Genomic DNA, 17,243 nt, shown 5'->3' with positions numbered 1-17,243 from the left:
TGGTTTCCAGCTCAATTTGAGGATCAAGGGTTTCAAGACCATCTATGGCGATCTGATCAATTGTGATCCCGTAGCGGTGGTACAGTGGAGTCGTAATCTAATAAGAAAGCCACACTTTAACCGTAGTTTCCTTTATAAAGCCGGACAAGTACGACGACTTATGGATGACGTGATATGAACACGTTGAAGGCCTGATCATCATCGAGCTGACGGAGAAGAGAGCGTCGTCTCTCTTACACAACGCAAACGGTAGAACAACATTCGAGCAAAAAGAATATTATCAAATGACTATCATATGACATATGTGATTTCGTTCTAATTCCTCAATTTGGTGTAAATTAAACCATTTCTGATCAAAAAGGTTATTACTATGACAACGTTGATTGCACAAGCACAACATCAGTAGCTCTTATTATGAGAAAAACTGAAATACTTACATCCGTGATGGTCTTCTGCGACAGTGTCGTATGCCAGAGCCTGTCGTATGACATTTTAGTTTGGTACTGTAATTTGAAAGCTTGTTTTGCAAGTGTCGGAAGCAAAAGTAGTCGATTGTCACAGAAAATGTATCTACTACGGTGACCGCTTACAAGACTGGTCTCGACATGACTTTTATTCGCCTTCACACGGCACCGTCGAAAATTGTTCTCTTCATGCAAAGATTGACTGTATATTATGGGAACTTTCAACGGAGTGAAGAGATAGTACGAAGACCGCCATGTTTCACGCACAGTTTGGCGTTTGTATACTCAAAAATCGAATAAGTGAGCAAGAAAACGGTTGACAAGTTGCAGGGGTGTATTTTACTTTATGCTTCTTTGCCTTCAGAATCAGATTGTAAAATTCCATTCTGAAGGGAAACGTACACTGAAGAAAAAAATCCGTAGAAACTGTACCGAATTCCGTAGATTTTGCCTACGGATCCGTATTTCCGCAAAAATTTGTAAAATCCGTAGATCTACGGAGATTTCCGTTGATCTGGCATCTCTGCCGGGCACTTCTGTTTCCTTGCGGGTCGAGCCACTGATTGATCTAGATGCCGATCATCCCACTATCGTCGTGTCATTTAGTTTACCTACGCCGATTCTTTTTACGCCGTCATCTGAGTTCTACTCTTTGGGCTTTCGCCGGGCCGATTATGTTGCATTGAACAATGCGCTTGCGGGAATTGATTGGCAATTTATCGAAACAGTCGCTAGTGTGAATGATGCTGTGGATTTTTTCAGTGCTGCACTGGAAGATGCTATTTTCCGCATTGTCCAAGCTCGACGACCTCCGCTAAAGCCTGCATGGTCTAACTCACACCTACGCGTGCTAAAACGTCAACGCTCTGCCGCCCTCCGAAAGTATTGTAACTCTCGCTCGCCGTACTACAAACGACTGTTCAATTTTGCGAGTCGTACCTAGTTATCGAAATTACATTCGTTTTCTCTATAATCGACACGTGAGACGCACGGAAGCGAACCTTCGCACGAATCCGAAAAGTTTTTGGTCGTTTGTCAACTCCAAACGGAAGGAATCCGGGTTGCCTTGTTCCATGTTTCTCGGGAATGACTCGGCTAATAGCGAAAGAGAAAAATGTGACTTGTTTGCTCGTCATTTCAGGCAAGTGTTCTACGATTGTTCAGCTTCGCCGGCACAAGTGCTGGACGCTACAGTTGGGATGCCACGTGATGTGTTTAGTTTCGTTATTCCGCGCATTTCAGAAGACATGGTGATAGCCGCAACACGCAAACTGAAGTTCTCGTTCGCCGCCGGACCTGACGGCATTCCGTCATCAGTTCTAAAACTTTGTGTAGCCAACCTCTGCCTTCCACTTCTTGCTCGTGTAGAGCACATAAAGGATCTCGGCGTTACCTTGGACTGCAGATTCCGCTTCAGAATCCACTACAATGACATCATCTCCAGAGCTAATCGACAATTGGGCTTTATTTTCAAAATTGCCGACGAGTTTCGTGACCCGCTATGCCTCAGGTCACTTTACTGCTCACTTGTGCGATCCTTATTGGAGTCTAGTTCAGTTGTTTGGTGTCCTTTCTATGCTAGCTGGATCACTAGAATTGAATCCGTTCAACGCAAGTTTGTTTCAACTGGCGTGACCCAACGAACTTGCCACCGTACAAGAAGCGTTGCCGTCTCCTGGGAACCGAGCCATTAGAGGTGAGACGGACGGTCGCTCAAGCTATGTTCGCTGGAAAGCTGTTTACGGGTGACATTGACTGTCCAACACTGCAGTCACAGCTAAATATGTATACCCCTGAGAGGTCTCTTCGTCAACGCAACTTTCTGTTTTTGGAACCACGGAGCCGGAATTATACACAACACGAGCCTATTCGAGCAATCAGCCAGCATTTCAACAACTTTTTTATATGTTCAACTTCAATGTATCAGCTGACGTGTTTTGTCATCGACTACTTAGCCTTTTCCGTACCGTTGACCGTAACTATTTAGTTTAAGTTTTATTCATTTAGACAATAATTGTCAGTTGAATTTTTCAATAAACAATAAACAATAAAAAAAAATGTCATTCTAAGACTATGTCAAAGCCTCAGAATCATGGAAAATTATTTAAGACTTCTGTTAATGCACATCACGATGTGTTGAAACATTTCCTTGCCTCTAAATCTTTGTTCAAAATTTACGATTTTTAAAACAGTGTATTAATTTAAGGTTCAATTTATTTTGATGCATTTTCAAAAAAATCTAAATCAGCTTTTTTTCGACGCATTGAATTCATCAATTTCTCATGCTATTTTGCACAAAATGACGCTAGCTTTTTGCAATCTAAAATGATGCAACGATAAAACTGCTTTTGAATTTTTCGAAAATGCATAAAAGTAAATTTAACATTTATCTTTCACTCTAAAATTCGGAATAATGACCTATTCAGCCCATATAATCAGATAATTTTCTGAAAAGTTCTTATTGACATTCGATTAAGTAAGCAATCAATTTAATTTACTTTACTGGGTGAAAAAATGCTCCACCAGACATTTTTTTTTCAACTCGGACAGATATTAATTCCATCTTTTTTGCCTCTGCCTGGAATCTCTCGGGAGGCTCAATTATTTAAAAACACCTCCCAATATGGAACTGATACCGAACTACCGTGGGGGGGGGGGGGAGAACGATCCACCTCTGCGAAAGTTGTAAAATAGGATATGCAATGTAAAATCAATCAATCCGATCGTAAGCACGCACTCGTATTCTGTTATTTTTCATCTCCCTCTTTCTCCATGCGAGCATTATTTATTCACAAATCCATAGTCATCACACCGTCCGTCCGCCGATATTCGAAACCGATGGCACACTTAAATGATTCTGCAGCAAAAAAAAAACCCAATTGCAAATACAAGTCGATATATTTTATCGATGCCTGTCCTCTGTGCTTCGTCATGTAATCGTATTGCTTTCGGTCTATCTGCATTTTTTTTTATTCGTTAATACTTTATGTAGATGTTGAACAGAATCCGCTTACATCCCAGTTTACGATTCCTTTGCGTAAAACTTGCTCGTCGAATGTGTCGATACATAATATTGTGTTTTTGTATTCATGCTGTTTATACACCCATCCTTTCACTTCATGTAGAACCAGAATAGCAAACATATAAGCAGAAAACCCAAATTTATTTAAATCGATTGTTGAAATAACGCTACTTTTTGTTTTTGTTTTCCTCCGTCATCGCAATCCCTACTTGCGTTGTTGATTTTTGCATTTCTCGTCCCTAAAATGCTGCAACATTGAACGAACATACACAAATACAGGTGCTCGCAAGGCTTCCGCAGGCGACGTCAGCGAACGGAAGGAACTTCGCGAGCGGCTAAAGTGCAAGAGCTTCCGCTGGTACTTGGAGAACATCTACCCCGAGAGTCAGATGCCGCTGGATTACTACTTCCTGGGCGAGGTATGTACCTAGACAACAACGGTGTTTGTTCCATCACATAAATAATAACACGAACGACGACAATGGTAACTGAAATTATTCCGTTTCATTTTGCTCCGCGTGGTATAGATTCGAAATGTGGAATCTGGCAACTGCCTCGACACGATGGGCCGCAAGTCGAATGAGAAGATCGGTAGCAGCTACTGCCACGGGCTCGGTGGCAATCAGGTGTTTGCCTACACCAAACGGCACCAGGTGATGTCCGACGATAACTGCCTAGACGCGTCCAATGCGCTCGGCCCGGTGAATCTGGTCCGATGCCACGGGATGGGTGGCAACCAGGAGTGGGTGTACGATGAAGAGGTAAGTGGAGTTTTTTTTAACTCCGGCGCTGGGTACCCAGTTCCTACACTCTAAGAATAAGTAGAGGATGGAGTTGCATGGTACTTCAGCATGTTTCAGTTACAGTTTATAGCCACCTCACAGTTATGGATCATCTATTATTATTGATCACTTTCATTTCATTAACAGGTTGGATTGATTGATCCATAATTATTATTAGCTGATCCATCACTGTGGTGTGACTCTACAGATCGGAATTAGTTTGTTGATAGAGGTTGAGATTTTACTTATTAGTGTCCATGGTTGCAATATATTGTCTCCTCAATTGTTAATTGAGAGCTTTCTTCGCCTAGCATTGCATAGCCTTATTGTGTGACAACTTCAAATACAAAATTCTAAGAAGTCGATAAAATGTTGCAAACCGGTAAGGTCCTTGACTGGACAACTTCTGACCTTTGATATTGGAAACATCTTTACAGGGTTGTGGAGTAGGTCGGAGCGAATTTCACGAATTGGGGAGTCGGAGTCGAAAAAAAATGCAAAATTCAAACTATCAGGGAATAAATAAACACATATTAGCTATGTTTTTGCAAAGTTGGTTTATTCAACCTCCTCTCCTGGGCTAAATGCCCGCACCTTGGACTTAACGCTACCCATCAAATCATGTGCAACACTTGCGCCATCTTTCTTACACACTTTCATCCACTCTTTCTTCAAATCCTTGTCGTTTTTGAAGACCTTCCGTTTTCCGGAGCTTGCCCTACATAATCGCCCAGAATGTTTCTATTGGGCGAAGTTCTGGCGAGTTTGGCGGATTTGCCTCCTTCGGTACAAAAACAACCAGCAGAAGGACAGCAGGCGCTTCTGGAGGCATTCTTCTTTATATATTTGGCCGTTGATGATGCCAGTCATATTGTATACGGCTTGCTGAATTTGCCGCACCCACAGATCGCATGCCACACTAAGTACTTCTTGGCAAATTTGTTGACTTTCTTCTTCCGGAACTTTTCCGGAACATCCAGGCGGGGCTTGCCGATGAAAAAGTCCAGTTCAGGGATCTGCTTGGCGTCCGCTTTAATGTACGTCTCGTCGTCCATTACGATGCATTTCGGCTGCACCATATTTGGGGATTTGGCCACCGTATTCTGTTTATCGGTTCGGTTAGGCGCCTTCCATGCCTTGAAGACATGAAGTCCGGCCCGTTTCATTGTGTGCTGGATGAACCATAAGGAAGAATTGACCCTCTTGGCCGCGTCCCGAATCGAAAGGTTCGGATTGCGCTTGAAGTAACCCCTCACCTTCCTTGCGTTCACGGGGTCGGTCGTCTTCGCTTTTCTTCCGCTGCAAGCTCGCCGCTGGGTTGTCTGGGTCTCCTTGATTGTCGATTCCAAACTGTTTCGCGATCCACTTGTGGGACTGGTCAGGATTTTCCACGACCACTCTTTCAATTTTTGTCGAGGCACTTCTTGCTTGGAAGACATCTCGATAACCACTTGACAGATTGTGAAGAGTTTTCTCACATGCAGCGTTGTCAGATTTTTTTAAAGCTTATCGGTATCAAAGGTATTAAAAAATCGGTATTTACTATTTAATTAATTTTATATTTTTTCCGTTTTGAAAGCGAAAATTTGAACGACGGTGACGACTGGGACTTGAGGGGAATTGCTTTGTTTAACGGCTTTCTTTAAATGAAACCAAAACATGAAAAACCAGCCACAACAACGACTAAACTATTGACAATAACGACAAACAATATTTTCACTTGAAAAAGGCCACAACTCATGGCCGAAATGTCGAGCAGATCGTAGTCGTTGCAATGTTTTAAGACTGAGAAAGCCGTTAGTCAAAGCAAAATTTTAGCTTTTGTACAATGATCGTAAAATTCCGGAAGAAAACTCCGGGGAATGTTTGAATTAGCTTCTAATTGAAGCCGAAAAAAACATCCAGAGAAAGACGAAGATGAAGTTCGAGGAAAGTTCTAAGAAAAGTTGGAAAAACATCCGGGAAACTTCCAGCTCGGAAAAACCTTCCAATAGAAGTCGAACAAAAAAAACCTTTGGCTTATGGTCAAACTTCCAGAAGAAGACGAAATATTTTATAATAGAATTAATTGAACTTCCTGGAGAAGACGAAAGAAACTTCCTGGAGACGCTGGCAGAAACTTCCTAAGGTAGATTGGAAGAAACATCTGAAGAAAGTCGGAAGCCAGAGCGCTTACGGAACAGTCGAAAGAAACAAGGACATAATTCCTGAAGAAAAAGATTCCTGGGGGATGTTCTAATGATCCAGAAAATTTTCCTGATATTCATAAAACATCCATGAAGACTCAGCAATTTTCCTGAAGTTTTCGGAACATTCCTGAAATGCACTTGGGAATATTCCATAAATCCTCGAAATTCATTAAAAGTTGTCTTGTAATGTTCCTGAAATTGGGGGCTGTTTAGGAGTTCTCTGGTCATCCTCGAAGTGCTCGGAACTTCCCTGATTATAATAAGACTACCGGAATATCTCTAATCATCTTTGAAGGTCTCTGGGCTTTCTTGAAGATTACGAAATCTCTTAAGTGATCTCACAATTTTCTTGAGTTTATTGTAACATCAGCATTGAAGTTCTCTGATCTTTCCGATTTTTTTAATTTTTAAATGTTATCGACACTGCCATTAAAAAACATAGAACTTCCCATAAAATGTTCTCACAATATTCTAATGTTCATGTAACTTCCCTTACGTTTCTCAAATTTGCATGAGCCCCTCAGGACATTGCTGAATTTTTCGAAAATTGCCTGAGTTTCTAGGAACTCCAATATAATTTCAGCAATTTCATTAATTAATTGATCTGTCCTGATGTTCTCTGAGCTTACCTAAAGTTCCTGAAAACCATTCAATTTCCCTGAAGTTCTTTGGACTTGCGAAGTTTCTAAAATATGTATGATGTTTCCTTAAGTTCACTGGAGTTCGCTGGACTTTTCTGAAATTCCCGGGTTTTCGAATTTTAACAGAAGTAAATGAAACTGTCTTTAATTTATCGAAACTTACACAAAAGTCTGAACTTTTCTGAAGTAAAAATCTGATAGCATCCTTGAAGTTCCAGGAAAGTTGAAAAAACTGGCGGGTGAAGAGGCGAAGGCTGAAGAAGCTTCCAAGGTAAGGTGGAAGAAAATTCCAGGGAAAGCTGGATGATACTTCAGGAAGTTAATGTTTAAAAAATATTTCTCGATTCCCTAGGAATTACCGGAAACAGCCATCGACTATTTCTCGATGGATGGTAGCCAAAAACGGTGAGGAAATGCATACATTAGTCGAAAGACTATCAGGCATCTTTAGAGATAATTGTTTAGAATTTCGAATGCTAAAAAAATATGAGGTATTCAAAAAGATGCAAGTCTCTCACAAAAAAAATATTAAAAATCGGTATTCTGAGGAACTTTATCTGTATATTGGTATCTAGTTTGGAAATCGGTATAAATATCGATAAATTGGTATATCTGGCAACGCTGTCACATGTAAACATTACACTCTAAACTAGTTTTACTTCAAATTTCATCAATTTTTACCCAAGTTATACACAAAAGAAATTGTTGCATTTTTTTCGAGTACAATCTTTATCTATGCCCACATTCATTGTAAGCTCAATTAAGTAAGTCGTAATTAAAATCTTTTGAGAATATTATATGATGGAACAAAACCATTTTGTGAATAAAGAGAAGAATAAAATTTGTGAACGATTTTGATAAATTAGAATTACGATCCTTGAACGTATTTTTTTTTTCAATTTCAAGTTCGTAAAAAAATCAATGTTCAAAAATGCAAACATTTCTACAGCAAAAATGTCTTTGTTTAGATCAAATGTTTCAAATTGGGCGTCAGAATCTATCAATTTTTTCCACGTCTCAGAATTTCAATGAATTCTTTCTTACGAAATCTTATTTGCTTCAGCAAGTCTCAGTTTTTTTCACAATGAAACCCCAAGACTTACATTTCTTTTCAAATTTAGAATCTTGAAAAGCTTAAAGTCTCCTTAGCTCGTGTTCTAGGAAGTTTGAGAATTCCTAAATTCTCTAAATGTAAATCCTCCTTCTCGTCAAAGAATCTTTAATTTTTTCCAAAGTCTGGGATCTCTAAAATGTATGCACCAAAATCCTGAAAATTGTTTTACGTCAAAAAATTTACAATTACAAACAAGTCAAAAATTTAACAAAAATATTTTCAAAAAAATACGAGATCTTCATTATTTATCTAATTCCAATATAACTGCCCCGAAACAATTTTAAAATCCATCTGTTTTTCTCCTTGATTTGTTTTCCGTCGATCTTGTTTTCCGTACTGAGTACCAATGCTACCGACGCCAGGTAGGCAGCTCCCACACCTCAAACCCAGGCCTGCTGGGGTGAGAGTTAATCACGCTTACCACTACACCACCGGCGCCACTGGTGGGTTCTTTTAAAAATACTAAGGCAGGGCAGTCTAGAGAATTTTAAGGAAATTGGGAAATATTTTGGGCAGTTTTAAAAACATCAGGAAACTCTAGACTATCGAAGAAGTTATGAATTAGTTTCGATAATTTGAGCTTCAGACAAATCTTGAGAACTTCAGTGAAAATCATAGAACAATATTAATTATTTCGCTGCGGAGCGGAAGCCTAAAGAGGTTCCTGAAATTTCAGAATAACTTCGAAAATTTTACAGAAGTACAGATATCTTCAGAAACATTGCGAGAACTTCATAAAAGTCTATGGAAGTTAAGGGAAGATCCGAGAACTTTAGGAACTTGTATAGACATTTCGGGAGCATCTCAAATAAGTTTAGTAAAGCTTCAAAAACAAAGGGAGTTTCAGTGGAGTTCAGTTCAATTAGTTTCACTAAATAAGCGGGAAATTTCAAGAAGTTCCCAGATTTTCAGAGAACTTTAGAGATGTTAAGAAAATTATTGAGGTTTTCACATATGTCCAAAAGTTCACGCAAGCTTAAACATTTTTAGAACAGTTCAATTTATTTCATGGTAGTACAACAAGCTTCATGAGAACTGCAAAACACTTTAGAGAACTTCGAGAAAGATATTGATCTCGCTAATAAAGCTCTAAACAAAAAAAGACGTCAAGAAAGAACGGATATCCTCAGAGCAGAGATATTCCAGAGCAGGGAAATTACATAGATTTTAAAAAGTTTCGAGAAATTCAGTGAATGGTTAACACTTTAGAGAATGATCGAATGATGAAGTATTGCGAGCATCAGGTTAGCTTCTCAAACTACAAAAGAACTTCAAGGCAGTTCAATTAAATTCAGGAATATTTTGGGAGCTTTCAAGTAGTTATCAAGACCACAGATTAGTCCATCCTATATTCAACTAAGATTTCTCATGAAAATTCGTATGGAGTTTACTATCGTAAGCTTAGGCTTCACATGAAGTCTAAAATTCCTCAGAAGTACCATGAAAGCAGATTGCAGTTGATGCTTTTCTCATAGATTTTTTCCCCAGAGCTCCCTTGGAATGAGGTCCTTAAAATAAAATAATATAATAAAATTCCTTGAGCCTTGAAACTGTGCAAGGAATTTTACTCCAAATTCTTTAAAGTTTCTTGAAGTATTATAACTTTTCAGTTCAGAATCTATAAATTTATGTATTTGTTACTGAAGATTAATCCATTCTATATTTAAAAAGTTCAATGTGTTAATGAAAATAACTAGGAATTCAGTGTTGGCAAAATCATCAATCAAATGATATTTTTCCGGTCTCATACGCTCTCAATATCACGCGTGATGTTGGAACAAAATGGCATGCTTGATATTGATTTTACAAGCTCCTTTGATATTGCGAGACTATTCAAAACGTGCAAAAATCAAGCTGAGAGTTGACTCGACACAAAAATGATTCCGTTGCACATCGTTTTCTTAGAAAAAAGTATAGTTTGCTATCTCGTTTTACTCTTCACCGATGGCAGACACGAAATGACAGCTGCCAGCCGTTATGAAAGTTTAGGTTGCGGTTCGGATGTTAAGCAAAAATCATGAAACTCAATCTCACCGCAATTTGTTGAGATTTGCAGCTGGTGAGCTTTGGTTGGCTTGATTTTCCGAGCTGCGATATCACAACGTGCAAAATCAACCACAGTTGTTTGCTTGTTGATTTTTGTCTACGAAAATCATGCGTGATCTTGGGCATTGGTGAGATTTGATTTTTCAATATTTTTCCAACACTGAGGAAGATTAAATGTTTTTATTTTAAAATGCATTCTTAGTAAGAAAATTATTAAATTTCCTGAGAAATAATAAGATTCCCTGATACTTCCGGGTATTTTCAGGAAAAATAAAATTCCCTGCGAATTTTCGGTTTTTCATGTTTTCCAGGTAGTAGACGCTTGGAGGTTTAGTCATAAACTTTCTATTGAATCTTTCGCTATAAAGGTTGCTATCGTAAATATTTAAGTGTTTATGAGACTCTAATTAAATAAGTCTAAAACATCAAACATTTATTTGGTATGCCATCAGAACGACTTCCCTTAGGTCACTTTTTTACAACTATAGTATAAGTTACTATTTGGTCACTTATTTCTTCAACATGGTCACTAAAATCACTATTTTTGACAGCATTGATCGCTACCAGCCCTGCTAACCAGCCCTAGAAATGGTACAGGCATCAAAAGCTCTCAACTAATAACTGTGGAAGTGCATCTTGAACACTAAGTTGAGAGCACACAATAAGCTTAAATGCGATAAGCAATAAGCTTGAAAGAAGAAGAAGAAGTCATATATGTATGCCATTATTTTATGATAGTTGTAGGTTGATCGCATACTCCTATCGACTGGGATAAACTTGTTTCGACAAAAGGGTTTGACTCTGCAGTGCTCTGAATGGTTTGAACATTCATTAAGGGCCATTTTTAAGAACTCTAAAATGTTTGCTTATAAACATGTAATACAGCGCCTTCCCATTTTTGACAACGATGTCTCTGGATAGGGACGAATTCAAAGAGTTTATATACCTACTTAGTAACTTTTCCACGAAATTTATTCTATTGACATTTAGTCCATTGCTGCAGCGGTTCAGTAACAAACATAATAAGGGTAAACCAAGTAACCAACAAGTCCGCTAATTCTCCTTTTTGCAATATAAGGCTAATATAAAACTTAGCATGCCATTTGTTAGCCGTGTATCAACTCAATATTGCAAAAAAGGGGAATTAGCGGGCTTGTTGGTTACTTGGAAAGTGTATCAGTTTTTGGCCCCAGTGTTCCTCTAGTGGCCCTATCTTAAATTTAAATTATATTCATTCTTTACCAATTTTCTCTCGATGCAATGTTAGAACATAGATTTTGCAATATATCTACGCAACATTCACAACGTCAAAACAAACAAGTGCTCGAAGAAATATTATGTTCTAAGCCAGGTAGCGTTGGACCGTTGGGCTGAATCAAGAAAAATGCAAAATTTCCCCTGGACATACTGTACTTATTAAGAGTTATCTCTTGTTTTTTTTTTTATCAATTTATTTTTCACGGCTCAAACCTCTATGGTTGATCTGTATAGTTTTCCTAATCTAAGTCTCAGGTTGGTAAAATTGAGCATTTTTTTTTTAAATTTTTTACAAGCAACTGAATATTTTCGTTACGTTTCCCATACAAACTTTAAAGTTCTCCCGCAAATCCAGATCGTAACCAAATTCGTTCAAATTTGGCACAGTTGGTTCTGCCTAGAATCGCATATCAGTCCTATTAGGAAAAAATAGGCATTGCGGAAATGGCAATCGAAGCTACGAAGTGAAAATTCTATGTACATATTTGAAAAATCATAGCAAAATTATTGATAATTTTGTCGAGTTACAATCAGTTGCAATGGAGCTTGCATGTTTTTTTTTTAATATCAACGAAATATATGAAAATTAAAAAAGCAGAATAATAACTTGACTTGTAGATGATGGAATTTCAGAATGCAACCGATATGCGATTAGTAAGATAAAGTAGATGCCAATTGATAGTGTTGGGGACCTAAATACAGATCGAAAGAGCAGTGGGGAGCAGGGGGTGTGATCCACCATACGAACTTACTTACTCTAATACCCATATTACATGGCTTCAAAAATGCAGTTTGCTGCCTGGATGCCACCATCTTGGATTGAAATTCATAACTTTAACCATCTTGGACTCCGGAAGGTTTCTGAATTCCAGAAACTACTGTGATCACAAAGATATTTTTTAGTTCATAATATTATGATTGGCAAACAGTCCAGTGGCGTAGCGTACCTGGGTGACACTCGGAGCGGATGATTCCCTACACGGATAGAAATCTCCTTATACCTTTTGGCAAATTTCTATTGCTGATTATTCATAAAATGTATAATTCAACTAATAAGCAGACGCCTTGCAAAAAGTTAATGAAAACCATGTACCAAATGAAATGTATAAGCGGTCACACATACCTTTTATCCATTCTTATAGGACCTATGTGGTTTGTCTTATGCAATGTATAAGGCTGATTTTTGGCAAAAATGTATAAGTGAAACGCATGAATAAAATAATTGATTTTCGTTTCGTGTAGCTGTCAATTATTCTATAGCATGAAAATGAACACTTATCATTTTTGCAATTTTTGTAAGGATCATCTCTTCTGAGAGGAACTTCTAAAGAACTGCGAGCAACTTCCATTAATATGTTGAGAAATATCTAAGAAAATTTTCATAAGAATTTTGATGAGAACTCCACAATGATTTTGAGCAAAATTTTAATGGTGATTGTTTGGGAATTTTAAATATAAATATGGAAGTCTTCAGCGATCTATTTTAAGCATTCGAAGAAAATCTAAAGACGATCAAAAATATAGTGACGAGAATTCCTGAAGTGAATACGAAAAACAATCTAAAAATTATTTGAGGGAAAACTCTGTGAAGGATAATGCTTCAAAGGGAAATTGTTGAGACCTGGTGGGGTAAAGGTCACTAAAAAACACTAAAAAATAAAAGATCATATTTTCCACAGGCCAACATCCATACTAGTGTGAGATAACCACTCTCTGAATGTTTCAACTGTGGTTGACGTAATACGGGCTGGCGCTGTTGGTTTAATGTTTATATAGGGGATTTGGTTAAATTTTTAATAAAATGCTCATATACATTCAAAAACGAATATCTCAATAAAACAAACTGCATTCATGATGCAGTCATCAGCAAAATTGTTACTCAGTGTTTGAACTAGAAGTTTTGGGATGTAATATGTTCATGTATTTTATCAATGACCGGCAACTTTACCTGGATCCGAGCGACAGACACAGTAGCGCTGTGCTCGAGCGAAGGTGGAAGCAACGCATAGAAAAATGAGCAAATGCACAAACCTTTCTTCTGAGGATGGAACCTTTGCTATCCAATTCGTTCGGAGCATTTCCCTTTGAGCGGCATATGACGCGATTGTGCTTGTCTTATGCCGGTCGTTTGAGAAAATGGAAGTTGCCAGTCTTCTTTATATGTTGTCTTCGATTTTATCCAAATTCCCCATATAAAATTCATACTAAAAGCACCAGCTCATCTTGCAACCAAATGAGCTGAAACTCTAAGAGAATGGTTTTCTTACCTAAACAAATCTAGTGGTTGGCCTATGGAAAATTAGAAGCTTTATTTTTTTGGGCCGGTCTAATAAAATATACATTTTTTAGGGAAAATGTTCCCTGCTGATCAGTTGATGGAGTTTTTCAGAGCTTTTCATGTTCCTAATGAACTAATAATTAATTATCCAGGCGTTTGATCAAAATACGGTCTTCAGCAAAGTTATAGCTGAGAAAAATTCACATGTGTAGAGAAAGCAACGAATAAATCATTATGCTGAATGGTTATAAACTTCAAACAATCATAACCAAATGAGCTCAAATTTTGGAAGAAGGATCAGAACCTTAATTAGAATCGATTAAGCTGGGTGGATCAAAACGGATTGTTTTAACCACCCTACTGTGTGCGCAGGGAGATCGGAGAGGGGTTTTCCGTCTACGCAGTTTATGGACAGCCCCAAAAAGGTTTGCCGGAACCTTTTCCAGATGTCCTTGAGTGACCACGTCAATTTGTGCAGAATATTTATAATGATCAGCTTGATCATTCAAAATCATTAAGTTTGAAATGCCCTACGACATCAACCTGGTCTATACAAGGTGTGGAATTGAAGGGCTGAATGTATTGGTGCACTTCGTATCTTTCGTTCGCTCACTCACCCTATTAGTGACGACATATCGTTTGTTTCGATCAGCGTTTGCATAGGAAATTTAATATGGATTATAGAATTTCTGTATGTTACAAAAATGTATGAATGTTCTTCCACTGTATGTTGACATAATTTATTGATTATTGTATTATCACACTGTGATCGCGCACGGGCAGGACTTTTGCCTACGTTGTGTTATTTTACAATCATAGAAATAAAAGACGAACGATTGTCTGGCCGTCCTGCCATGGTGGAGGCATACGAACTATATCATTTATTTATTGTCGTTCATCATTCATTACTATACAAAACAGTATACTGTATTACAGAGCAAGACGCATGGCAAAACACTTGCGTATACCACTAACGACACCTGTGCGTGGATACAAACATTACTACAAATAATAGGGTAATTTGATCATGTACTAGACGCTTTGCACAAACACACTGTATACCATGAAAAAGCAGCCTGTCGGTGAGTTTTTACCCGTTATCAAGTAAGGAGTTATCATAAAGATACAAAACGGCAGCTGATATTTCCAGGCGACTTTATAAAATAATACCACCTAGCGCAAGCCTCATGCAAACATAGCTAGGATTTGTTTTACTTCATATTTCCAAAGATATCTAATTAAGAAGATATCCCACTAATCAATTCTTCATACAAGGCATATAATGACTACCCTTATGTGATCGCAGTGCCATCTGTTGAGTGCACATTGAAACTGTTGGGAGTTCCCCGCCAACTTCACCACCAGGGCTCAATAACTGACAGGTGTCAGTATGACAGATGTCAACCCGGACGAGGAAAGAGGACGATATCATCCTCGAAGTCATCATCATTCTATTGCGATAGCAAGATTCTTACTTGTTTGTGATTGCTCCGATTGTCAATTATTACCACTTTATACGCAACAGAAACACTTGAGAAAACAACCACACATCCAAGCGCGCATCATGCTTGTAATATTTTTTGCTTTCGAGCGAAAGAGTTTCCAATATACCACCGGTATCAGTAAGATGCAAATCTCTAATAGTAATTGATGATTTACGGAGCTGGTGCTCAAAATAATCTTAATAAGCATAGAAGTAAACATGGGAAAAACATTCACTCTCTCTAAAGAATTATTCCAACACCCCAGCCACTGGAAATGCAACGTAACGAAATCATTGCTAAACGTAATAAAATGTGCCGTCTTCTTTGGCCAATGCAGCACGCATTCTATTCAGAAAATTACGTTGGAATAATCATTACTTTCCTATTTTATAACGTAGGAAGTATTTGTCAACGCCGGTGAAAGCAAACGCAAACGGAAGTAGCCGAAGCTGAATGATGACGATGGGTGATGACACCGCTTCGTGTTTTGATTTGCGCTGTTGCTCAGTTGTGTGGGTTCGTACATGTTTAGATGTTGGTGTGAGTGTTTTCTTCCAACGCTGCAGTTCAACGTTGACTCGTCACAAACCGTTTGGCGCTGTTGTCTGTCTCTTTAAATTCCAAAGAGTGAAGGGGGTCTGATATTTCGCAAAGTTGCTTTGGAGTGTTAGAACGTCGTCACTATCGTCTCCCGCAATGTTTACATTTTTCCCTCTACCAACACCTACGTGAGAGCTAGTTCTCCACACCTTGTATAGTTGCTACGACATGTTTTGTTGATATGAGCAGTTCCATGTCAAATGATGAATCGAAAAAACTCGACCTTCTCCGATTTACATGCAACTTTGAATAATTGTTTTTCATCGACAATGATTCACAATTTTAGTTTTAGACAAAAATAAGGTTTTTCTGGGAAAAATATACGAAATATTTTTCGAAGGGATGTATCAGCTTTTGTGGACAATGCATTTGATCGTTGAATTGACGTAACTGGTAACTCGCCCACGCATACTAACACCACTTGATAGTCCCCTACCTGTTAGTGTTGGTAGTATGCATAGGTGTCAAATGCATTGTTCACAAAAGCTGATACGTCCCTTTGAAAATTTATTCGAGGAATATGTTATATATGAAATATATGTTTTCTTAGTGGAAAAAGCCCAAAAATTGATTCGTCTTACGCACGGCACGGTAACGCTTTTGGCACTTTTGCCACTCATTATGTAAACGCGTTTAATAATTTAATTAGTCAGTTTATTCTAGTAGAAGTTACCAATTATGTTTTCAAATTGGGTCTGGGTTCAATCCCAGTCGAGGTCTCTGGGATGTTTCTGAGGCATAAAAATCTCTGGTCACGTCTTCCTTCGGATGGGTAGTAAAGCCGTTGGTCTCGACCCATGTGTGTTGCATGGGTGCGATATCCTACGCAGCTGGGAAGCTGCCTTCTTGCACATTCGTCAATGGATGACAATCGATGTCCGTCGGTGATTGGCACTAGATTGCGGAACAGAGACCGACGTTAAATAAAGAAAAGAAAAAGAAAGCAGTTTTCCAATTGAGCTTTGGGAAATTTATAGGAGTTGGTGGGGTCAAATAAGCCTCATATGTTAAATATGTGTAATTTTTAAATCCATTTTGAGAGACTGTTTACGATGTATAGAATATTTAGAAAGTTGTTTACACTAGTTTAAAGACCGAAAATAAAGCAGGCGCATGTTTTGAGCTCATTTTGGTATCCATCTTTCATGAAATTTTGGAGTGGAATAGGTTCAAAACAAGTATTACCATAGCAAGCGCCGAATGAAATTGTGCGAAAAGGATCCCGTTATCCAATTACCTAAATGAAAAATATATTGTTTATTGGGATTTCAGCGGCAGTCAATCTTAATCCATTTTGTCCCTATAATCTCCATCAGGCTATAAAATGGAATCGTTCTCAAATAGGGCTTGGTGAAACCAGTTTCGC

General features: G+C 38.3%; 1 protein-coding gene across 4 annotated transcripts in view; it reads left to right on the top strand.

Annotated features, from left to right (window-relative positions):
* The window catches only part of Pgant5 (polypeptide N-acetylgalactosaminyltransferase 5), a 279,794-nt gene that overhangs the window by 258,324 nt on the left and 4,227 nt on the right, over window positions 1–17,243 (top strand). For all 4 annotated transcript variants that reach the window (XM_065232879.1, XM_065232889.1, XM_065232861.1 and 1 more), the window contains 2 exons: window positions 3,766–3,905; window positions 4,014–4,247. In XM_065232879.1, the coding sequence (XP_065088951.1) occupies window positions 3,766–3,905; window positions 4,014–4,247 (374 nt within the window). The remainder of the gene's footprint in view (window positions 1–3,765; window positions 3,906–4,013; window positions 4,248–17,243) is intronic.

This window comes from Ochlerotatus camptorhynchus, unplaced genomic scaffold (assembly GCF_037179485.1).
Source record: "Ochlerotatus camptorhynchus isolate MF236.1 unplaced genomic scaffold, CSIRO-AGI_Acam_v1.1 ptg000036l, whole genome shotgun sequence".
NCBI lineage: Eukaryota > Metazoa > Arthropoda > Insecta > Diptera > Culicidae > Ochlerotatus > Ochlerotatus camptorhynchus.
Note: the sequence above shows the minus strand (reverse complement) of the source record. Positions and strands in the feature narration are given on the sequence as shown.